Raw genomic sequence first — 25,141 nt, 5'->3', positions numbered from 1 at the left:
TAAATCAAATATTGGGGTTATGAGCTGGCGAGCTTCACTTCTCAGAAATTCAGAAAAGAAACCTGGGGGTCAGGGATGAGACTCCAGTGGCAGAGCAGGGCCCTGCGGGGGTGGGGCTCTGGGCCCCGTTGCTGGCACCACGTGGGCCCCACTGTAGCACTGCACTGTCCTCCCGTTGTTCATCGATTTGCTCGAGCGGGCCCAGTAACGTCTCCATTTAGAGACTTCTTGTTACTGTGTCTGGCATATTGAATGTGTCAACGGGGAGCTTGCCAGGTTTTGCCATACGGGAGAGAGATTCTTGGTAGCTTGCGGGGCTCTCCAAGAGGGGCGGAGGAATCGAACCTGGCTTGGCCGGGCTGGCCATGCACAAGGCAACCCCACGTGGGTCCCAAGACAAGGAAAAAAACAGAGCTTGTGAGGGACTTGCATAGTCAACACAGCCAATGCAAACGTGGGAAGAATTTGTTTCTCTAATACCGACAGGGATGGCAGAAGAGATCTGGGAAGGTGGTAGCCTAATGACCACCCAGATAGATGAATCTCAAGAAATGGCTAAGATCAACAGATGAGGTTCATTTTTACAAAGGTTTTAGTCACTGCCTCTTCTGAATTTTCATAAAAACAATTTTTTCTTGGGTGTTTGGGGTTTTTTTTTTGGGGGGGGGGGGGATGGGGGAGGAGGGCTGTGCCACAGCAGGCACAACCGTGGCAGTTCTCAAGGCTTATTCTAGGCTCTGCACTCAGGAATTACTCCTGATGGTGTTCAGGGTACCATGAGGGATGCTGGGGACCAAACCCACGTCAGCCATGTGCAAAGCAAGTACCTTACCTACTGTACTAGGTAGGTCTCTTGCCCCTAAAAACACATTTTGAAACAGCTAAAAACAGGGTGAAACCAATCCTGCAATCCCGCCTTGCTACTCAAGGAATACAACCCACAAAGCACACAGTCGCAAGGCAACACTGCCATGGGCGTTTACATCTTACTGTGCCACACACACACACACACACACACACACACACACACACACACACCCTCTCTCTCCCCTCCCCATGCAATAATGACAGTGGGAGTTATTTAAATATTTCATAGGGTACTAAAACTCATTTGAAGACATTCCACGGGGCTCTTTCGAATGCACTTTCCTCTGGAGTTACCGTTTTTCCTACAAACAGACTTGATTAGTTGAAATTACTCCTCCAAATGAGGTGTAATCCGTTTCCTATTTGGATTCTCACTGCTCAGATGTCCAGAATACATTATCACCAGGAACTTCACGCTGAATAATGCGAATGCGATTCTGCCTTGCAGGCTGACAAGGGCTGCTGAAACAGACTTCTCTCCTCCTCTAGAACAATTCCAGAAGGAGACCCTCGGGAATTTCTAAGCTGAGGAATCTTGTCAGCTTTTCTAAGAAATTACTCCTTAAATACGCTCACACACAAACACACAAAGAGAGACACACACAGGGACACACACGGACACACACACACACACACCATGCACACACAGACACGCGTGCGCACACACACACGCGCACACACACACACAGCCACATCTTTGATGACAGTCTTGTGGGGAAACCAGCCTACAAGCAGTTACTGGACACCCAGCAATGCGGGAGCTCTCCTAGATACCCCGAGCCTTGCTACCAAGTCAAGCATCACCCCAGTAATTTGCACGTGGAAACCACGCTTCCGGAGAGCTGAGTGACACGGCCAGGTCCTGAGATCTCATCTCTGTGCCTCCCAGGCTTCCAGGTCCCCGGGTGCAGACCCCTGTGAGAGTCCCGTGGAGAAACACTGACCCCCGGAGGCCCGCACTGGGCTGCTTCAGACCTACTGTCACCTCCCAGTCACCTTCAAAACCCGATCTTGGCTCAACTAAGGGAAAGCGCAGCGCTTCCCCTCCAGGAAACTTCGCGCTAATCAGGATTAAAGCTCGGCCGGTGCAGTGAGAGTCCTCCGGAGAGACGGGATCAAGGTAAGGCTGGCAGCACCGGGCGGGCGGGTGGGAGCAGAACTCAGCGGCAGGGCGCATGGTTTATGCATGAGAGGCCCTGGGTCTAATCCCCACAAATCCCTTTTTTTGACCATGGAGCACAGCACCACTCTGCAGCTCATTCCAGGAATGCAAAGTAAGGGAAAGAACCAGAGACCGCTCTGGAGTCGGACGAGACCTTCTTTGGAAAGATTCTCCACTCCAGAAAGGCGGCGAGGGGACGAAGAACTGGCCCGAGAGGAGCAGAAAGCACCTCAGAGTCCTCAGTCCCTGGCCCACCCTGGAGAGGATGCCGGGAAGGCGTGCGGGTGGGAGCGGGGACCCACCTCTGCACACACGGGGTGGATCCCGATGGTGCTGTCCAGCTGAGCTTTGGTCAGTCCGCACTTGAGGGCAGCTGCGAAGCCCTGGGTCACCTCTCCAGCATTCGGGCCCAGGACATGGAAGCCCACGACGCGTTCCTAAGATGCGAAACAAAGCCAGAGGATAACTGAGATGTCCCTCACACCCGTCCCCCCACCCACGGCCATGGAATCTTTAAAAACCCCATGAAAAAATTTTCCAAGGGCAGCTGTGCCCTCATTTCCTCTACCTGGTTTCCTCAGGATTCCAGGTACCTCCCGCCTCCCTATAACATGTTACCAATTTTAAGAAATCAAGGAGCTGGGGGAGACACCCCAGAAGGCTGCAGGTCAAGCTGGGCACATGAAAGCCCCAAGTTTGAGGCCCCAGCACTACCCGGTGTGGCACCAGAGACATTTTTTAAGAAAGTTAAGAAATTATTGCAGCTGAGGTTTGGGGGCAGACAGCACAACTATCCTTCAGAGGTTCGCCATCTGGTAAGAGCTGCAAATTCAGAAATGTTTGGCAAATCTGAAATGTTTGGCCATCAAGGGACGTTTCAGATAAATTCTAAGTCCCAAACTTAGACTCTACATAACGGGACACATGATGTTCATGAGCTGACAGACTTTCAGAGCGACACTGAGACTGGAGGAGGATCTAGGACAATCTCCCCTAAGGCAGGGGTGTGACGCATTATCCAAAGTGACACTGGGAGGCCTGGGGTGGGGGGAACAGTACGGTGGGCCAGGTGCTTGCCTTGGTACACGCCTGCCCTGGGTCCAACCCAAGGCATCCCACATGGTCCTCTGAGCTCCGGCCCTAATTCCTGAGCACAGAGCCAGGAGTGAGCCCTGGGCATGGCCCCAATGCCACAACAAACAAAATAAACACCAACAAAGTGGAACTGTTCCCTGGGAAAGAACCAGGAAGGCGGGAGGGGGGGGGGGGGGGTGTCTGTAGGCAGTGTGTTCTAGACTGGAGTCATGCTGGCAATTGGGGCTTGAGTGTACGAACAAATAAAGTGCAAAATTCAGAAACCATACAGAATACGCTGAGTTTACAAATCGTATAAAGATCACTTTCTATGATTTTTAAACATCAGGCTGGATTCTACCGACCCAGATTGTAGTGTCGACAGGAATTAGGAGGGAGACCCACATACACTGTCAAGACACTCCACCTCTTACTCCATGGCTTGGAGGTCAGCCACACAAGCGAGGGGAAAAGGCAGCTCAGATGGAGAAGAGAGCACCAAATAAAGGGTGTTGGGAGGATTCTCCCAGGATGGGAGATGCGTGCTGAAAGTAGACTATAGACCGAATATGATTGCCACTCAATGCCTCTTTTGCAAACCACAGCACCCAAAAGGAGAGAGAGAACAAAAGGGAATGCCCTTCCACAGAGGTAGGGTGGGATGGGGGAGATGGGGGGGGGGGGTGAGGGATACTGGGATCAGTGGTGGTGGAGAATGGGAACTGGTGGAGGGATGGGTACTCGATCATTGTGTAACTGAAACCCAAGCACAAAAATCTGTAAGTCTACAACTGTACCTCATGGTGTTTCACTAATAAAAATTTTTAAAAAATAAATAAAAAGACACTCCACCTCAGGACACTTGTTGCCAGGATGGGGAAGAAGTGAAGGGACAGGATGAGGGAGAGATACAACACACGACTCGGGCACAGGATGGTGACGTAATCACCATACCCTCCCCACAGCTTGGCACTGAATTCTAGCCAGGCCATGAATCTGGTTACTGAACCTCCAGGTGATTCAAAGTGGGGTAACAAGAGCACAGGCCTCGGGGCTGGGTGAGAATTAAAGGGGCTAATAAACCTTTCAGTAAAATACTCAAAGGATGCAATGCGGATCTCTCGGACCAAAAGAGAATGACATACGAAGAATCAAATCGGTGGCAGGGGAAACGAGGAATGGACTTACGTTGTCTTTGATATGACAGACTACTTTCGCGTAACATTTGTTGTTATCTCTTGATGGGATCGTCCATTCCAAGGGCCAAAAGAAACTGTGGTAAACCTGGAAGATACAAGAGTAAGCCCCGTTATCTTCAGGGTATGCCTGTCAACCCCGTGGAAGCCAGACACATCTCTCAGCTGTAATTTAACAGTAAATTCACAAGCCACACAGGAATCAGGGCAGGAAGGGGCTGACTTTAAATTTCTTGAGCTATATCTCAATCACGTCCAAAAGTAAAGCTTCATTTGTTAACAACAAAGCACACGTGAGAGAAAGAAAGTAAGTAAAATTGAATTAAGGAGAGGTAAACAAGAACAAAAAACAATTGCAGAGACAGAGCCCATAGATCAGCAGCTGAACCAGGTCCGACCCCTGACACCCCAGAGAGTTCCTGAGCCAGCCGGGAGTAATTTCTGAGTGTAGAGTCAGAAGTAAACCCTGAGCATTGGCGGATGTGGCCCAAGAACACAAAAAGAGAGAAAGACAAAGAGAGACAGACAGACAGACAGAGAGAGACCGCAATGTATGTTAGGGAAAGAATATCAGTATTCTACAGTCATAGAACTGCAGTGAATGTTTAGTTTTTTTCATATTTTCTATTTCAACGACACTTTTAACAAAGCAGGGGCAGTGGCAGGGGGCGTGTCCTCAGCATTAAGAGCACTTGGCAGGATGTGTGGGACCTGAGTTTGATTCCCAGCACAGTCAAGCGTCATGAGAAGTGGCCCCAGACTTCCCCACACCGGGGAGGAAGGTCCTTATTTTAAAAAAGTAGAAGGTAGTAGTATTGGGTTAAGTAATAAAAACCGGAAAAAAAAATGTATGGGAAGCATTATCAATATGAAATTTGAGAAAGAGACTATATGGTAGTTAGATAAAATTTTTTTTTATAGGAAACACAATGGAGCAGAGGAACCATTTTTTCAAACGGCTAAGACAAAAAAAAAGAAAAATCCAGATATAAAGAAAAAAATATAAAAAGGATAAAACAAGCTCAGGTGCGATCCAGCTTGCTACGGGATCCCACTGCTGGTATTTCTGATGGCTGCGTTGGAAATTTGCAGAGAGTAGCCTTTAAATGCAAGATCCAAGCTGCCCCGCAGAGAGTCTCAAGTTCCTACAGCCCTATTCAAAGCCCTTGGTGTTGAAAAAGGCTGTCTTAGTTCTCCGCATTCAATTACTCTAACATCAAAGATCTCAAGACACAGTACAAAGATGAGTGGCAAGCAGGCTGTCTTCACCAGGAGGAGCAAAGGACTGCTGAGCAGGGCCCTGGAGGCCACTCCCATCAGACTCCGCTGCTGGGCTGGAAGGATCGATGTTCAGCCCGGGGATGTGGAACAGTATGGCTCAAGGATGCTGGGAGTCACGGGACACAGAGCTCAGTTTCTGGCACCTTGGCACGTCATGCCCCTGACAACCCAGCTATTTCTGGCCTCCTAATGCCACTCTTCCAAAGGAGTTTTGTAAACGCCTTCTCTTGGACTTTTATTGATCAAGAAGTTTATCAGCACTACAAAAATATTAAATATGATTGCAAGTATTTTTTTAAAGAGACGTATGGAACAAATGAGGAAAATGTTATATAAATCTGGAGAATGGGCATACAAAACAAGTTCTCTGCACCATTTACATTTTTTCCCTGAATAATTCAAATTAGATCTTGAAACAAACAAATAATAGAGGAATAAAGAATAAAACAGTTACCTCAATATTTTCTTCCCCAAATTTCTCTATAGCTTTCTCTTCAGAAAGACCACAAGCACCATATTCCAAAGGAGTAAATACAGTCGTTGGAACATTTTCATAGTCACACTGTTTAAAAATGGAGAGAGAAGAGTTATGAAAAGGGAAACTGTCAATCAAGCAGGACGGACTTCACAATTAGAATAGGTTCACAATTAGAAAAGGAAAGCGAACTAATAAATTCTACCAGAGTTTGGCAAGTCCATGTCCCGGAGAGGAGCTTACTGAGCACTATTACCCGAGATCTGAGTTTGTGCCGACACCTGAGGACTAGGAAAGCTGGTCACCAATGAGCAAACGGGTAGTTAACGTTTACTCTAAATGTTAGTATGACGCCACTGCTGGGCCTCAGTTCATCGGGCAATGTGGGGTTCAAAACCCTTTTGCCCTTTACTTTTTTGTTACTTTTAAAATGAAAGATAAAAAAAAAAAGGGAAGATTTTAAGATTACATAAAGGGGTAACTGCTAAGATATAAAAAGTGCTACCCTGGGCAGCAACGGCACGGTGGCCGCCATCTTTCAGAGCCTAATGGACAGCCAGGTATGAGACTCCAGTGATGAGGCATGAGGGGCTTCATGGGATGGGGGTGTGGAACCAGCACTGCTCCCAGTCCTGACGAGGACCCAAGTTGCGGCCCATGAATGCCTCCTCTGGCTCCTAATGGCCATGACCCCAGAGGCACACAAACCAATCTCAAAACCCAGCAGCTTTTGGCAGAAATCCCTCCAGACTTATTACTAAAAGATCAGAAATCCCAAAATCGCGGCCATGTGACATCATATGGCCTTCATAATCAGCAACAGAAAACAAATTATCTAGTGATGCCTTTTGGGCAGGTCTGATTGTTGGGGAAAATTCCAAGTAATAATGGTGGGTCTTTTGTCATAATATTGAATGTGATCAAAGTAGAGAGAGTAAAGTGGAAATCTTCTGCCACACAGGCAGGGGGAGGGGTGGGAGGGGAGGTATACTGGGGTTCTTGGTGGTGGAAAATGTGCACTGGTAAAGGGATGGGTGTCTGATCATTGTATGACTGAGACTTAAACTGGAAAGCTTTGTGGCTGTTCTCACGGTGACTTAATAAATTTTTTTTAAATTAAAATCAAATAAAAAACGCTACATAATTCAACAATAAAACCAACACCCCCACCAAAAAGACAGGGAGCCAGGGTTGGAGGGACAGTCTAGAGGGTAAGGCACCTTTATAGGGTGTAGGTTTCGATCCTCAGCATCCTGGAGGGTCCTGGTCCCCCGAGCTCACCCAGAGATCCCTGAGTGCAGAGCTCAGTTCAGCCCTGAGCACAATGAGATGTGCCCACTACCCTTCCGAAAAAGGTCTTCTCACTTACTACCAGGGAAATGCTAATCAAAATAATACAAAATACCATTTCACACCAGTGAGAACGACATTCATGGAACAGATCGGAAACTACATGAGTATCGGCAGAGTATCGGCAGGGATGTGGTAAAAAAGGAATGGTCATTCTCCATTGGTGGAAAGGTCATCGGTTCAGCCTCTAGGGAAGAGTATGGAGATTCCTCAAAGTAACAGACACCAATTCCACTTTTTGGCTATCCCCCAACACAAAAACGTTATTATTTCAAAAGGGTATATGCACCCCTGTTCAATGCCGTGCTGAGTACAGCCTCTAGGATATGGACAAACAAACAGAAAGAACCTCTGGTATACACACACAACAGACAACTACACAAGCATAAGAAAGGAAGAAGTCATGCAAGTCATTGCAAAGTGGATGGAGCCGGAGGGTATCATGCATGTGAAATAAGGCAGAGAGTGTGACAGAGAGGACAAATGCCGGGTGACCGCACTTCATCTGTGGTATGCAGAAAAAGAGACCAATGAAATAGACAGTATCCAATGATGACCCAACCACGGGTCTTGGATTATGAAACTCAGTTACCACCAATGAGAAAGTAAGAGAAAGCAGGGTAGAGGTGAAGGAACAGTGGTGGAGGGCTGTGGGCACTTTGGGGGAGGTAGGGAGGGAGGCAGTGACTTTGTCCATCAACACCAGACACTTGAACCCTATTGGAACCATGAAGCCTAAGCCGTAATTTGAGAACATTTAAATACACTGAAAAACTAAAAATGAAAAATTACATATGCTACAGTAACAACAAGTCTCATGATGGAGACATTACTGAGCCCGCTCGAGCAAATCAATGAACGGGAGGACCGTGATTGTGACCGTCCAGAATAATCCCAGGTACATTCAAAGAGTCTGTCATGAATTTTACTAGCAGCATGGTAGTAAATGGTACAAATGGTAACGACCTCTGGTGATTTAGATGCTCCTCGAGAATGGACAGGAACTAAGTCCTTTAACCATTAGTGAAATTATTATTTTTTTTGGGTCACACCCAGAAATTCTCAGGGGTCACTCCTGGCTCTGCACTCAGGGATTACTCCTGGCGGTGCTTGGGGGACTATCTGGGATGCTGGGAATCGAACCTGGGTCGGCCGTGTACAAGGCAAAAGCCCTACCCGCTGTGCTATCGCTCCAGCCCCTAGTGAAATTCTTTTAAAGGAAATAATTAGGATCCCAGAAGACTCAAACAAATCTCAGACCCCAGCGGCTTTTGGCAGAAATGTGTCCGGACTCCACATTAGATTACAGGCCCTGGCCTTTCCAGGTGGGTAAAAGTGCCAATCCACTACCTGTTCCCCCTAGTGGCTGAGGGTCCACCATCTTACAGAGGCCATTGGACAGCCAGGTAAGGGCACGCAGTGACAAGACACATGCGGCCTCATGGGATGGGGTAGGGCCAGTCCTTTCCTCCCCAACCCCAACAAGACCCGGAGTCACCCCACGAACGGGCCCTCTGGCTATTCAACAAGCAGCTTAAGCCATGATCCCAGAGACTCAGAAACAAATCTCGAAACCCAGTGGCTTTTGGCAGAAATCCCTCCAGATTTAGTTATTAAGATTTCAGAATTCCAAGTGGCCGCATGACATCATATGCTATTCAAAATCAGCAATAGAAAACAGATGGTCTAATATTGCCTTCTCGGTAGATGTGAGTGTTGGGATAAAATCCCAAATAATAATGGTGGGTCGGGGGCCGGAGCAATAGCACAGCGGGTAGGGCATTTGCCTTGCACACGGCCGACCTGGGTTCGATCCCCAGTGTCCCATATGGTCCCCCAAGCACCGCCAGGAGTAATTCCTGAGTGCAGAGCCAACCCCTGAGCAACGCTGGGTGTGACCCCCCCCCCAAAAAAAGGTGGGTCTGATGTCAAAATATTGAATGTAATCAAAGTAAAGAGAAAGTAATGTGGAAATTATCTGTCACACAGGTAGGAGGAGGGTGTGGGATGGGGGTACACTGGGGTTTTTGGTGGTAGAAAATGTGCACTGGTGAAGGGACTGGTGTTTCATCATTGTATGACCAAGATTTAAACCCAAAAGCTTTCTAACTGCTCTCATGGTGATTCAATAAATAAATTTATTAAAAAAAAAAAAGAAATAATTAGGGAGGTGAAGTTAATAACGGAGGATGTTATGTATATCCTGAGGTAGAAGGCATAAGAAAAATCTTTGCAGATTCCTCAACTTTGCTGTGAGCCGAAAAATACTCTATAAAAAGTCTTACAACAAATTGGTTTCATAGGTTTAGATGGCAAGAAAAAAATCAATCTCCTTACAAATTCAAATCCCTACAATGACTTCTTAAAATCACTTAAAAAAAAATTAACAAAACATTCAACATTCTAAGGAAAAAAATTGAGAGCATTCATGCCCTGAAAGAACGGGATCAAACCTCAATCCTAAGACAGCTCTGCCCGCAGACCAGATCCCCAAGCCCTTTTAGGGTGGTTACGGTCCCAGAAAGACTAGAAAATTGTATTAAAATTGGCTAACAATAAAACTGATGTCAAATGCAATTATTATGAGGCTATGGAACACAGCAGTGCGGAAAGTATCATTAACCAAGCTCGTTTCCTTAGTGAGCACAATTCCAAGAGTGTCCTTTCTCATTAAAAAAAAAAATCACTACGGTAACTGCAGCTATAACAACATCTTGGTTGCAGTATGGCTATTAGACCGTCTTGAAAAATGCGTTCCTCAAAACACCACCATTACCCAAACTGGGAAAGCTTGCTGACGATCCCAAGGAAGGGGCCAGCTGCAGCGCTCACCTTTATCCTGGAGCCAGCGTAGAGCCTTTGTGCCAGCAGCCTGCCCGCCTGGATGGCCACGGGGGTGAGCTCCAGCTTCCCCTCCAGGATATCGCCGATGGCATAGATGTAAGGCACATTGGTCTGTTCTTCATCGGTGACGGGTATTTTTCCAGTCCTGCAATTCATCGTCCGTTACCATCTTTAAATACGAACAGAATCTACACACACACCACACAACACACACACACACACACACACACACACACACACACACACACACACACACACCCCTACACTGTGACCATAGCTGAAAGCACTGTTCTCAGCACACCAAGAAAAAGTCCGAGGAACCAAATGATTAGGGACAATTCTGGCCGTTATTCTGGAAACAAAAAAGCAGTGGAATAGAATACAAAACGGGGCGGGTGAGAGGTCTAGAACAGAGTGGCAAAGAATGAGAACTAAACAAAAACTAATGGGTCCGTGAGTACTCTGACGTTGGCAGTGCTTTTGAATCTCTCTAACTCATTTATCCACCTCGAAATGGAAATAATCAGAAGAGAAGCAACGGTAAGGAAGCAAGCCATCACCTATCTCAGTGGCCCTGTGAATACTGAGTGAGAAGGCACAGAGAACGTTCAGGGCCAAGCATCACGGTTCACGGTGAGTCTAGGATAACGACAGTAAGCACGGCCATCCACTAGCAGTTGACAAAAATCTAAACCTTGGACACAAACGGGGGCCATCAAACAGATCATTGGAAATTATCTAATTATCAGATTATCAGGTCTGCTAAAGCTTACCAGTGAACTCTAATCTGTCTCTCCCACCCTAAGAAAAATGAAAACAAGAATCCTCATCCTGAGATTAGTTGCTGTTAGAGGTGAGAAGCAGGTCCGCAGCTGCTCCCCAGAAATGACTTTTTTAAATCACTTTTAAAAAAACAATTAACAAAACATTCAACATTCTGGCAGTGCCAAAGGTGGGTGTGGGCAACACCCCAGGGTGCTCTACACTGCCAGCTCCCAATTCTCGCCCACCCAGGCAGGGCCAGTTTCACTTTTAGGATCCTTCATAACATAAAATGTCCTATGTGCAGCTCTTAAACCGGGCCGAGATCTCCCCAGAGGATCACACGTAGACAAGACTCGATGCAATAAGCAAAGGGTCTTTACTGGCTAGCTCGAGCTAGGGTCCAAGCCTCATTCAACGTGGCAGAGTCTCGAAAAGGACCCTGACTCCAATTCACAAGCAGTTTATATAGGATTCAGAGTTAAGAGTGGCTTATAGCAGCTGGAGCAATAGCACAGCGGGTAATGCGTTTGCCTTGCACGCGGCCGACCCAGGTTCAATTCCCAGCATCCCATATGGTCCCATGAGCACCACCAAGGGTGATTCCTGAGTGCAGAGTCAGGAGGAACCCCTGTGCATTGCCAGGTGTGACCCAAAAAGCCAAAAAAAAAAAAGTGGCTTATATACTATTATATTTTTAGCATTGTCCTTATTATATCTGTGGTCAGCAATTAGACAGCAGGGACCAGTCACAGTTTGGGGTTCCTTGGGGTTCTTTCCAAGAAGGGTGCGGTGACACCTCATGACTGCTAGATCCAACTGCCCAGTTTCTTATCTAGGTGAATTACTCAATTGGGAGTTTACCAGAAACTGCAAGTCCTGTCTAGGGAAACAGAAACTGAGGCCTAGCTGAGACTTAATGTTAGCTGCAGCTTGTCCTGGCATCAGTTTCATCCTCACACAGCCATCACTGGAAATGCAGTGACTATTCTAGACTGTTTGAAACTTGGGGACTCTGGGGGCTAGGGTTGTGGCTCAGATGGATGGGATAGGCCTTGTGTGGGGGGAGGTTGTGCGTCCCATTTCCAACATCAATCAGGTGTGGCCTTGGGCTCTAGCACTGCCAGGAGTACCCACTGTCCTGAAAAGTGAAAATGCTGCAGCTTGATACACAAGTAGGCGCCAATCTACGTAGTTAAAACAAAGCTCAGAGTATCTACTTGCAATTCTCGGTGAGGTTGGGTTCCTTTCCTGTATACGTGCACATTAAAGAAACAACAGCCAGCACAGACCGAGACGGTTTGCAAAGGGGGAAAAAAAACAAAACAGGAAGTATTTATGTGAGGAGCACTGAAAAAAAAAAAGAAAAAGTGTCTCCTCAGCTTAAAGCCTGCAACTACAGTACAAGTGAACTGAAAATCTAAAGCCCACTATTTATGTAGATCAGCTTTAATAAAGCATTAGTGGTTTTCTTACTTTTCATTTATCTTTACACCCACGGTTTCTAAACCAATTTTCCTCGTGCATGCATCTCTTCCGATTGCCAGCAAGACCTGAAAAAAGGTATTAACATATTAGTAATTATTAACTAAAAGTTCTGCATACGTTTTTAAATCCTATTTTTCTCTGCTCTTTAAACCAATACAATTTTGACCAAAACAGTTAAGAAATATTACTGAGACTATAATGCAAGATTTAAAACAAAATCTTTTAAGAATCCCTTGAATATAACAGTCAAGAGTCCTAATCCATTAGTAATTATGGTTCATTAAGAAAAAAGGAGCACAGGGGCTGGAGCGATAGCACGGCGGGTAGGGCGTTTGCCTTGCACGCAGCCAACACGGCCGACACAGGTTCAATTCTCAGCGTCCCATATGGTCCCCAGAGCACCGCCAGGAGCAATTCCTGAGTGCATGAGCCAGGAGTAACCCCTGAGCATCGCCGGGTGTGACCCAAAAAACAAAAAACAAACAAAAAAAGGAGCACCGGCTGAGCGGGCAGCAGTTCAGCCATAAACCAAGCACAAGCCCGGCGTGGGTTGGATTCCTGGCACCTCATGGTCTCTAGTATTGCCAGGCACAGCCCTAGTGGGCCCCAGCAGGACCTGTGTATCCCCAGCACGGCAAGGCCCTGAGCAGGTCTGCATCTGTGGGTCCTCGTTCTGCAATGCCGCCCTGGCTGGTGGAACTGCCGGCCGGGCACCCGAGCAACACGTGGGAGGCTTCTCAGAATAAAAACAGAGAAAAGAGAGCAGGGCTGGGTCTAAAGTGCTCGCTCCACGTGGCCATCCCCAAGCCAACTACGGTCCCCCGAGAACAAGAGTGACCCCAGATTACACGGTCAGGAGAAAACCTTGAGAACCACCAGGCAGGATCCAAAACCACCTCTTAAAAAACAAAACTAAACTAAAAAGCAACTGGGGGGGGGGGGGAGGGGAGCGCGCTTGGCTAACTTCTTGGCTAATTTCTTAATAAACCTAGCCAAGTTCAGAGGTGAAGAGAGCCTAGCCTATGGTTGAGTTTTAAAAGTGTGGATGGGATCAGTGGTGGTGGAGAATGGGCACTGGTGGAGGGATGGGTGCTCGATCATTGTATAACTGAAACCCAAGCACAAAAATTTGTAAGTCTACAACTGTACCTCGTGGTGTTTCACTAATAAAAATTTAAGGAAAATAAAGGCAAAAAAAGAAAAAAGTGTGGATGGTGAGCTTAAGAAAAAGAATAAGAATAAGGGAGAGAGGATTTCCTGTCTATCAAAAAAAAAATTCTGGTGGGGCTGGAGTGATAGCACAGTGGGTAGAGTGTTTGCCTTGCACGCGGTTGATCAGGGTTCGATTCTCAGAATCCCATCGGGTCCCCCGAGCACTGCCAGGAGTAAATCCTGAGCACAGAGCCAAGGAGTAACCTCTGTGCATCGCCAGGTGTGACCCAAAAAGAAAAAAAAATCTGGGGGCTGGAGCGAAAGCACAATGGGCAGGGCATTTGTCTCGCACATGGCCAACCCGGGTCTGATTCCCAGCATCTCACAGGGTTCCCCGAGCACTGCCAGGAGTAATTCCTGAGCGCAGAGCCAGGAGCAACCCTCTGTGCATCGCCGGGTGTGACCCCCCCCCAAAAAAAGTTCTGGGTCCAAGAGACAGCTCAACAGGCTGGCGAGCATGTGCTACCTGAGCTGAATCCTGGGGGCCATCCCTGAGCACTGCCAACAACTACCAATGAGCACCAAGCAGAAAGGAGCCCCTGAGCACCCCGTGTGTGGCCCCACGTGAGCATCTCCGATGTCCTCTCAGAGGCACCTGATGGCATCTCGAGCTGGTAGAGAAAACCTGACGCCCTCCCTGTAACCAAAACAAATGACAATTTCACAAGCCGTGAGTCTATAGAGGGACACCGGAAGGGGCTCGGGAAACAGCCACCGGCCACTCTAAGCACGGAGCCGGACGCGCCAGCACCACCGCACTGGCCTCCCCCGGCCGCTGCTTACCGTGTTGTACTCCCCCTCGATGGTCTCGTCGTTCACCGTCGACTTGGCCACCACCTTGAGTCGGCCTGGAGTTCCGGCTTCAATCTGTTCGATCTGTAAAAGTGACACAGGTTGGGTGGGGTGCCATCACCAAACCAGGCGTCCAGCTCGGGAGCTCCCTGTCTTCTCCCTTGGCTGGCCCAAAGCGAACCCCAAATCTGACCGCAACTCCATCCCCTCACCCTCACTGAAGCGTCACTGCAATGGATCTGTGATTTTTTTTTTCTACCTTGTACCTCTTAACGTGGGCGAGAGGGGGCTGATTTTCAAGAGGAATTCAGGGGACACAGTGGGAAAGAACACAGCCAACCCCTGCAAAGGACAGCAACACGGCTGGCCCTTCCTGGGCACTGCTCTTAGAATGGCTCAGCACTGGGACAGCCCAGGGACGGCGCCACCACTCAAACCCAGGACCAGCCAGAACGCGCAGCAGGGAATCAATCACGTGAGGGTGGCACCGGGCTCTCTTCTAGTACCAAGAAAAACAACTGAGATTTCTGCTGAAGAGCCTTGATACTGTCAACAAGGATCAGAGTGGGAGTAAGCCGGTAATGATATGGGTCGCAGGAGGGTGTCACATCACCGCAGGCCAGGTGTGGGTGTTTATCTTAACGAGGGGTGTCTTTTGCTTATTCAGGACACCGGAACAAGCACGCCGTGGGCCAGGAGACTGGCCGGCCTGACCACTGATGCCCAGACCCAGAAGACCAGCAGGCTGAAGCCTGTGACATTCCCTGTGCAACAGTCCCTGGGTTTCTGTCACAATTGCCCTGGAGACACCCAGAAACCCAGCAGCAACCTCGATCCTGTCTCCAAACTACCACCGGTCTGTTGCAGGAAACTGTCCAACATCAGCAAACAGCTCCTGTCCTTTCTTCTACATGCCGCAATCACGTCTTTCCTATTCTGCCAACAGGAAAACGCTCTAATTTGGGCTGGAGAGACAGGACAGCGGGCAAGGCAGTGACCTTTCATGTGGCCGACCGGGGTTCGATCCCTGACCCTGAGTTCCGCCAGGAGTGATTCCTGAGTGCAGAGCCAGAAGTTAACGCCTAAGAATCCCTAAGAATTGTTACCCCGAAACCAATAATGAATAATAAGAGGGAAAGTAAGGGACAGAGGAGTGCGTGTCTATTGAAAGTTTTAACAAAGAAAATGTTCTAATTTGAAAAGTTGACTGTGGTCTATGCCAAGCCTTTTTTCAAAATAAGGGCCTCAGTGGCATCCACGTCAACTCATTGGCCCGGAAGCCTCAGCACAGTAGGGCCATATATACAGGCAACATCTCCTAAAGCAACAAGCAGCTTAATAAATTCTTTTTATTTTGCTTTTTGGGTCACACCCAGTGATGCTCAGGGGTTGCTCCTGGCTCTGCACTCAGGAGTTACTCCTGACGGTGCTTGGGGGACCCTATGGGATGCTGGGGATTGAACCTGGGTCAGCCACGTGCAAGACAAACGCTCACTCCGCTGTACTATCACTCCTTCCCCAGCTTAATAAATTCTTAATCCAACCCAACAACCCTGCAATCAGTACAACAATGTTCATATGAACTGACTTTTTTTTTATACCTACTGATTCTAATCTAATCTCGCCCGCATGGCAAAGCCTGGCAAGCTACCTGTGACGTATTCGATATGCCAAACACAGTAGCAACAAGTCTCACATTGGAGACGTTACTGGGCCCGCTCGATCAAATCGATGAACAACGGGAGGGCAGTGCTACAGTGCTACTGATTCTAATATTGGAGCTTTGTTATCTAATCAAATTCAATTCTGAAATTAGAGCAACAGTTATGGCTTTTTCTTCCTACTTGAAAGTAAATTTTTTTTTTTAGAAAAGGGCCTCCACCACCTCAATTTCTCCTCTCCTTTACGATTTGCCTGGAACTATTTCTACACATCACGAGGACCTCGACTCCCCCTGGAATACACTCTTTTTGCAGATACACTCTTTGTCTGAAGGCTGTCTGAGGGGGTCCTAGGGGCAAGTCTCCGTGGAGGCCTCACCTAGCCAGCAGGAGGCTTCAGGCACCAGCCAGCACCACCCCTGCGCTGAGCCAGCTCCCCAGAGGGGTGGGGAATGGGGGTGCTGCTGTCGTTCCCGGGAGCCAGGGGAGAGCCCAGCTTGAGTTCTGGCCCAAGTGTTATGGGGCACGGGAACCACGTGTGAGGCCTCTGGTGAGCTTCACCCTGACCTGGCTTCAGCCCTGGTGCCACCCCAGCCACCATCCCCTAGAGAAGGGAGGAAAACAGCGTGCTCCTCCCCCCTCTGTAGAGCCCTCTCCTCCTTGCCCATTTATAGCAGGCAACACCCCTTCTCTGCCTGCCGAAGGGAATAAGCATGTCCAGGGTGTCCTAGACATGCAGCAAGCTACTCCGCGCAGACAAGAGTTTCTCTCACGGAGAATTCCCTGATGTCCTCCAGGAGAGCCCCCACACAGAAATGCAGTTTGCTAATCACAGTCTTCGGGCATGCCACGCACAGATACTGCCTCAAGAAAAACCAGCAAGCCACTTGGTACCTGTATTGCAAACCGTAACACTCAAAAGGCGAGAGAGAGTGAAGGGGAATGTGCCTGCCACAGAGGCGGTGGGGGGTGGGGGGGTAGGGGTGATGGGGGGGAAGGGGAATGGCGGGAGGGATATTGGGAACATTGGTGGTGGAGAATGGACACTGGTGGAGGGATGACTACTCGATCATTGTTATGACTGAAACACAATCATGAAAGTTGAGTCTGCAACTATAGCTCACAGCAATTCATGGATGGATGGAAGGAAGGAAGGATGGAAGGGAGAAAGGGAGGAGGGGAGGGAGGGAGGGAGAGAGAAACAGGTCCCCAGTAACTTCCAGGAAATCTACCTAACTCTGAAAAGAAGTATGAAAACATTCAGTTTAGACTCCATCCCAGGCACTGTTCTAATACCCTTCTGAGTGCAAGCCAATGCAATCCTCAGAGGAAACTCAAAGACAGACCTAGTATCGTCCTCATTTTATAAAAGAAAGAGGCATGGGCTGGTGATAGTACAGTGGGTAGGGTGCTTGCCTTGCATGCAGCAGACCCAGGTTCAATCCCTGACACCATATGGTCTCCTAAGCATGCCAGAAGTGATCCCTAAGTATAGAGCCAGTGCTGAACACCAGTTGTGGCCCAAAAACAAACAAAAAAAAAAAAAAAGGAAAGAAAGAAAGAAAAAGAAAGGCTCAGAGAGGTTAAATAATTCACGTGAAGTCTTCTATAAAAAACTGCAGAGCAATATTTTAATCCAAACCACTCATTAGCAGCACTGAGTCATAAGCTTTAACCCCCGGAAAAGGCTTCAGTCAACAAGTTTCATTCAAAAAACAAACAAACAAAAAATCCAGCTAAAGGTGAACAAAATGGTTTCACGTCCTTGAGTGCACTCATGAGTTTTTGTCTCAAATATGTAAAATATGCAGTGACCAAGGGCCGGAGTGATAGTAGCAGGTAGGGCACTTGCCTTGTACACATCCAACCTGGATTTGATCTCCAGAATCTCATAAGGTTTCCTGAGCACTGCCAGGAGTGATTCCTGAATGCAGAGCCAGAAATAACTCCTGAGTGCTGCCTAGTGTGGCCCCAAAACAAAACAATACAAAAAGAAACGAAATATTCAGTGACTGATCTTGTGACTCTTATTTGCGGCTGTGTACAGAATATAAATTAGGATATTTTGTGCACTTCTTTAACTATTAAATGAGCAGAAAAGATGGCAAGTCGTTAAATGAGAAAAAAAAAAGAAGTCCAGTCCATGTAACAAAAGGAGACCGTTCCTGGGAAGCCAGAAGCACCTGCTGATTATATATAGTGCCTCAAAGAAAAATGGTTCTGGAAAGAAAAAATACTATCAGCCTGGCCTTGAACTCTCATCTGAATCACTGATAGACGCGAAGACACAAAGCACAAAGACAGAACTTAAGGGAAGAAAGTTAAGAGAGAAGAAAGGAAGGAACCTGAAAGGTAGAACCTCAGCTCTTTAGTCCCCACGGGAATGACAGAGCTGAGAAATTAAGAGCATTCTTTTTTTTTTTTTTTTTTTGGTTTCTGGACTTTTTAAAAAAAATTTTTAATTTTTATTAGTGAGACACCATGAGGTACAGTTGTAGACTTACAAATTTTTGTGCTTGGGTTTCAATTATGCAATGATTGGGTTTCAATTATGCAATGACCCATCCCTCCACCAGTGCCCATTTCCCACCACCATGGATCCCAGTATCCCTCCCACCCCCATTCCCCCAACCCACCCTGCCTCTGTGGCAGGGCATTCCCTTTTGTTCTCTCTCTCTCTTATTGGGTGTTGTGGTTTGCAAAAGAGGCAATGGGTGGCAATCAGGTTTGGTCTATAGTCTACTTTCAGCATGCTTCTCCCATCCTGGGAGGATCCTCCCAACACCTTTATTTGGTGCTCCCTTCTCTATCTGGGCTCCCTTTTCCCCTAGTATGTGTGGCTGGCCTCCAAGCCATGGAGCAAAATTCCTAGTACTAATCTCGGCCATTCTTGGTGTTAGTCTCCTATTTTGTTACTTTATGTTCCCCAGATGAATGCAATCTTTCTGTGTCTATCCCTCTCTTTCTGACTCATTTCGCTTAACATGATACTTTTCATGTAAGAGCATCCTTTTTAACCCTTTGTCACAGTGGTTTTCAATCACAGACTGCAGGGGGCGCTGGGCTGCAGGTACAGAGAGGCTGGACTCCTGGGAATGCTCAGAGTCACACTGCCCCTTCACCCAGCCCAACTGACTTCCCCAAGTCTGAGCAAGAGCACCAGATCAACAAAGGTACCGGCAACCCCACTTACCTGTATTGGCACGAACTTTCTGATAAACTTGACACCATGCTCTTCCATATGTTCACCGATTTTGTTGGCCATGTCCTGGTCAAATCCTCGAAGAAGAATGGACCGCACCATAACCGTGACATCTAGACCAATGCCGGCGAGAAACCCAGCACATTCCAAAGCAACATAGGATGCTCCAACCACCAGAGTCTTCCCCGGGCAGTATGGTAAGGAGAAAAGATCATCACTGAAAAGGGAAAAAAAAAATTTTTTAAGGGCAAACTGTTCATGAAATTGTAACTTTAAAAATTACAAGATTTTATACTACTGCTATGCTGAATCACATACAAACTGTGCATTACAAAGTTAAATATGGTAATTATGGTGTGGGATGAAATTGAGTTTCAGAATAAAATTAGGAACAGCAAAATCCAAAAACTATGTAAACAAAAGCTCTCATTTTGCTTATAAAGTATTTCTAAGGATTATTCTGCTGAAGATTCAATTCAGCTTCTCCTTGGGAGAGCTAGGGAAGAAAGTGAATACCAATAGTTGGCCAATATTTAGTGTTGTACACTTAATGCCTTAATTTATTTTTCATTAAAAAGTTCTGTACTGGGATCTTTTTTTAAGAAAAAATGAAACAACTCAGATTTTGCATTTCATGCCAACAGAAATGGTATTTTCTTCCCAAATCAAAACAAAGGAAATATGATCAGAGCATGGGGGGGAGAAATCTATAGTTGAACACAGACCTATTTTTAAAAGAAAAGTATTTTTAAATCGATTTCCTTCTTGAAAAAAAAAATCAGTGTATTCAAATTATTATTTTTTTTTCCCTCCCGTTGATCATCGATTTTCTCGAAAGGGGCCAGTAACGTCTCCATTGGAGACTTTGTTGTTACTGTGTCTGGCATATCGAATACTCTCGGTAGCTTGCCGGGCTCTCCGAGAGGGGCGGAGGAATCGAACTCGGGTCGGCCATGTTGGCCTCTTGTAAGGCGAACGCCCTACCCGCTGTGCTATAAAGTGCTGTTATTAAAACTTGAATATACACTTTGCTTTGAGATGCACAATTTAAAAAAATTACAAGATTAGAAACCTCCAATCACACACATTATCACAAGTCTTTATAAGTCTTGGAAATATTCAATCGCACCCATTATCACTAAGTCTTTTTTCTTTTTTCTTTTTGGGTCACACCCGGAAATGCACAGGGGTTACTCCTGGTTCTGTACTCAGGAATTAGTCCCGGTGGTGTTCGGGGGACCATATGGGATGCTGGGAATCGAACCTGGGTCGGCCGTGTGCAAGGCAAACGCCCTACCCGCTGTGCTATCGCTCCAGTCCCACACTGATTAAGTCTTTACAAGTCTTGGACACGCTCCCCACCATGCCACTCATTTGCTCGGGGAGGAGCTCAAGGTAGTTTGGCCAAGCAGTTACCCCTGAAACTTCTGACTTCCGCACAACTCACTGTCCAACAAAATGCTTGTGTACGACTCCTGTGAGCCTCAATTTGTGGGCTCAAACTTCACCTACAAGCCAACAGCCCAGCCCACTCTCAATCCACCACTCCGCTTCCTTCTGGGGTGAAAAACATATTGTGTGTCATCGTCTGCACATTCATTATAGAAAGTGGGGGTGCGGGAGGGAAGTGATAATCCTTCACCGTGTCACTTTTGTAGTACAAAACCCAACTATACAAAGAACCTGACCAAATCTCCTAATCCTATGAAGAATAGACAAGATGAGTAAAACCATAAAAGCTTTCTTGAGAAATGGGTTTTGTCTTCGGTGTACTTGTACTTAAAAAAAAAAGTTTTAACTGGCATTGTAGTTAATAAGGAAACATGTTTACTAGCTGTGTGAACGCTCACAGTCTTGATGGGGCGTGAGGTGGGAGACCACCTGGACGGCAATGACTGGAGCGACCCACAGGCACGCAGTGATCAATGACCTGACATAAAACTTGTAGAACCTCAAGTTTTAAAACCTCTGAACTCTCTCGTCGCCAGTTTTATCATCTGATGCACAGCAGTCAGGGGGCCAAACTTCACGGCTGACTTATTTCAGAAGGTCCCGATCCACTACACCAGCCGACTCAACAACAGGGAACAGCTAACTCTGAGTACCCCACCATCAGATTTGGAGGACTGGCCTCTCTGGAATCCACAGAACAAGTGTAAAAGCTGGACGCAGAGGCTCTCCGCTTGGGAAGAGGGGGCCCATGAACATATGAATCATTTGCTTTACAAAAATGTCTGCAAATACTGACCTGGTTTCAGACCGTAAATAACACATAAACATATGTAAATCCAAATATCACATCAAAACAAACAAAACCAAACAAACGCTGTCCTCCCCTTGTTCACCCACCGATTTGCTCGAGTGGGCCCAGTAACGTGTCCATTTTGAGACTTATTGTTACTGTGTCTGACATATTGAATATGTCACGAGGAGCTTGCCAGGCTTTGCCGTGCAGGCGAGATACTCTCAGTAGCTTGCTGGGCTCTCCGAGAGGGGCGGAGGAATCGAACCCGGCTCGGCTGGGCTGACTTCGTGCAAGGCAAATGCCCTACCACTGTGCTGTCACTCCAGCCTCAAATACAAATATTAAAGGAATGTATCTATGGAGCAGCAGTGATAGGAGCTCTGGATGGTAAACATTTGCAGTTTAAACTTTTATAAACAGGGTGGGGGGGCTGGATGATAGTACAGCAAAGAGGGTGCTTGCCTTGCACACGGCAGAACCCAGGTTAATCCCCGGCACCTAATCTGGTCCTGAGTTTGCCAGGCGTGATCCCTCAGCACAGAGCCAGAAGTAAGCATGAGTACCACTGGGCGTGGCCCCCAAACCAAAATATTGGTAACAGTAATACATTTTACAGAAATTTTAAATGGGGGCCAGAGAAACAGTACAGAGAGCAAGGCACTTGCTTTGCATGAGGCCAACCCAGACCAACCCTGTACCCCATATACTGCAGCAAGCCCTGGCAGGATTGCTTAAATCCTAAATTAGGAATATGTCCTGAGCACCACCAGATGTGGCCCCCTGCTGGGATACAAGGAGCTTAGGTTTATCAGGTTGCACCCATCACAGTGCTCCCTGAAGTCATTCCCATTCCTTTGTTTATCTGTAACCACTTCTTTGTGCTCTCTTCCCCAACCAGTTAATCAGCTTTTCCCCTAATCAGAAACTGTTAATTTGTAAGGTCAGATCCTTCTAGGATACTGAACTTGTATTGTAAGTTAATATTGCCTTTCTCCTCTCCTTATGTCTTTTGAATAGCTTACTTTAATGCAGTGTCCTTTTTGTATAGATAGAGGAAGACAATTAATATTATGCTTTGTAACTCAGGATTTAATTGGCTTTGAATATTACTCATTCCCGGGCATCTGCTTTCTCAACTTAAGCCTCAGTTGCCCTCACTTCCTAGCGCCCCCAAAAGCAGGGTCCCGACGAGGGACTGGATGGAACCAGGGCAAGCAGGTAAGCTAGGTGCTACCCTGGCATCGAGATGGGCCAGACCAAAGCGCCACGATTCTTAACTATAAGTTAGGCGTTTGATCATAAACATAGACAAATGCTGTCATGATCCAAAAGTAACGACAAGACTAGGACCCTGCTAGGGATAGGAAAGACTATCTGGCCGGAGCACCATAGTCTGAGATCGAGATGGCCCTAGGAGAGCAACTCTGTAAGCTTAAGGTATTTCCTACTGTGTCCATACAAAATGATTTATATTATGTGTACTTATATGTTTGTTGGACAAGGAGAGGAGAAAACACCCAGGGGATTCCTTTCTAAGGTGTGTTGATCTGCTAAACGAGAATCTGTCCTAAAAGTGGCTTTCCCATGTGTCCTGACTAGTTTGGATGAGGCTGAACATTTCTCCCCTTCAAACTGCCTTCAGTAAATAATTTCAGTATATTGTAAGAGGCAGTTTCCCTTTTCTCACAGAAATCTCAGGTGCTAGCCAGGCCTGATCTCTGGGATGTTGATTCCCAGCTCTAGCCAGACTAGTCTTTGGGGTGCAAAGGTCAGATTCTTGTCTTTGAGATGTAGATTCTAAGTGGAATCTTTGGAATGCAAATCCAAGTGCTTTTAGCCCAAGAAAGGTTCAGTTTTGGTTTTGTGTCTTCTTTCCTGAGGCCAAGATTACTTGCTGGCAGAAGTAATGAAACAATGCATGTTTTGCTGCCTCAATGTTCTTTCTGTAACTCCTTTTGATGACATCACTGCATTGTGCCCTTTAGAGGTATCATGATCTATATAAGGAGATTTCGGGGCTCTCAAGGGAGAGACAGACCTGAGAGAACAGGGGTCGGTTTGAAGGAACCTGGGAGGATACGTGCTTGAGAGAACGTGGGCCCTCCATAACATAAATTTCTTTTATGGGATAAACTTCCTTGTAATAAACTGCTACTAAGACCAACCAGCCTGGCCCTCGTTTCCTTCCTTCACCTGCCCATCACCATCAATCTCCCTGACGTTGGGAAAACGGCCTGAGACTACCGAACACAGGCAGCGGGAGATAGACCACTGCTGCCCTCTTTTTGTGTTTACACAGCCCCCCATTATTTTTAAATTTTAATGTTCTCTTGGGTAAAACAGTTTTTCTTCTTCCCAATCTGCTCTCTTCACAGCTTAAAAAAAAAAAATCTGAAGTTCCATGGAAGAGGTTAAAATAGGTTTGAAGAAATAAGCAAAAGCACAAGTCCACCATGGATTTTTTTCTTTCCCTGCGGCAATCATCTTTCTTACCTGCTGATGCAGTATTCTCTGTCACCAGGGATTCCCAAATACCGTGGCCTTTCACCAGTGGCAATGAGAAATCTCTCCGCTGTATACGTTTTTTCTTGGCCTTTGTTATTTCTTGCCTGCAAAGGAACCAATAAATCCATAAAAGAACTATCCTTTAGAGTTTAGAAGGCTATTCACCACAGTGTCCAACAATTTACTCGTCAGGTACACGCAGCAAGGCTGTAACCAAGACTCTGAAGCAAAGGACTTGCTCAGGGTCCGTGCCAGGAATGAGTGGAGCCTCAAATCCAGTGCTGCCACGTGGCATGGGAGAAAGTCCCCCAAAGAAATGAAACAAGGAAATGGCGGCGGTCACAGTGGTTATGATTTCCATTAGGATAAACAATTTCTCATTCCACTCGAAATTTAAAAAATTATTTTTTTTTTTATTGAGGCTCTGAGATTTATAGTTGTGGGTTTTTTGGTTTAGTTTTCGGACCACACCTGGTGATATTCAGGGGTTACTCCTGGCTCTTTACTCAGAAATTACTCCAAGCACTGTTGGGTGGATGACATGGGATGATAGAGATCAAAATCCAGGTTGGCCATGCGCAAGGCAAATGCCCAACCTATAGTATAAGTATAAGTATAAGCCCAAGTTACAGGACTGTTAAGGATGGTTTCCTATGCACATAATTCCAACACCATACTCATCGCTGGTGTACCCACCTCCCTCCCTCAAGGACCCGAATGTCCCTCTCCCTTTCACCTCCCCCACCCACAACTCAGTTGTGTGGATCAGTTCTCTCATTGTAAAGCCTTTGAACTTCTGTTGCTACTTTGCTATGTATCTTTAAGGCACACATATTAGAGAGATCATTCTGTGTCTATCCCTTTCCTTCCGGCTTCACTCAGGATTATCCTCAAGCTCCATCCATGTTGCGTCAAATTGCAGGATTCTGTTCTTTTTTAGAGCAGCACAGTATTCCATACAAAATGGAATACTGTGCTGCTCTAAAAAACAACACACTACAACTTCTTGATCCATTCATCCATAG

At 46.7% G+C, this 25,141-nt stretch overlaps 1 protein-coding gene across 2 annotated transcripts in view; it reads right to left on the bottom strand.

Annotated features, from left to right (window-relative positions):
• TXNRD1 (thioredoxin reductase 1) overlaps positions 1–25,141 on the bottom strand; it is a 56,255-nt gene that overhangs the window by 5,587 nt on the left and 25,527 nt on the right. For both annotated transcript variants that reach the window (XM_056114450.1, XM_056114455.1), the window contains 8 exons: positions 24,105–24,220; positions 19,358–19,583; positions 14,495–14,587; positions 12,488–12,564; positions 10,238–10,394; positions 6,035–6,142; positions 4,292–4,387; positions 2,332–2,466 (listed from right to left, as the gene is read on the bottom strand). In XM_056114450.1, coding sequence (XP_055970425.1) covers positions 2,332–2,466; positions 4,292–4,387; positions 6,035–6,142; positions 10,238–10,394; positions 12,488–12,564; positions 14,495–14,587; positions 19,358–19,583; positions 24,105–24,220 — 1,008 coding nt within the window. The remainder of the gene's footprint in view (positions 1–2,331; positions 2,467–4,291; positions 4,388–6,034; positions 6,143–10,237; positions 10,395–12,487; positions 12,565–14,494; positions 14,588–19,357; positions 19,584–24,104; positions 24,221–25,141) is intronic.

The sequence above is a fragment of the Sorex fumeus genome, unplaced genomic scaffold (assembly GCF_029834395.1).
Source record: "Sorex fumeus unplaced genomic scaffold, SorFum_2.1 ptg000003l, whole genome shotgun sequence".
NCBI classification, from domain to species: domain Eukaryota; kingdom Metazoa; phylum Chordata; class Mammalia; order Eulipotyphla; family Soricidae; genus Sorex; species Sorex fumeus.
The sequence above is the reverse complement of the archived record's forward strand: the minus strand, read 5'-3'. Positions and strand labels throughout refer to the sequence as shown.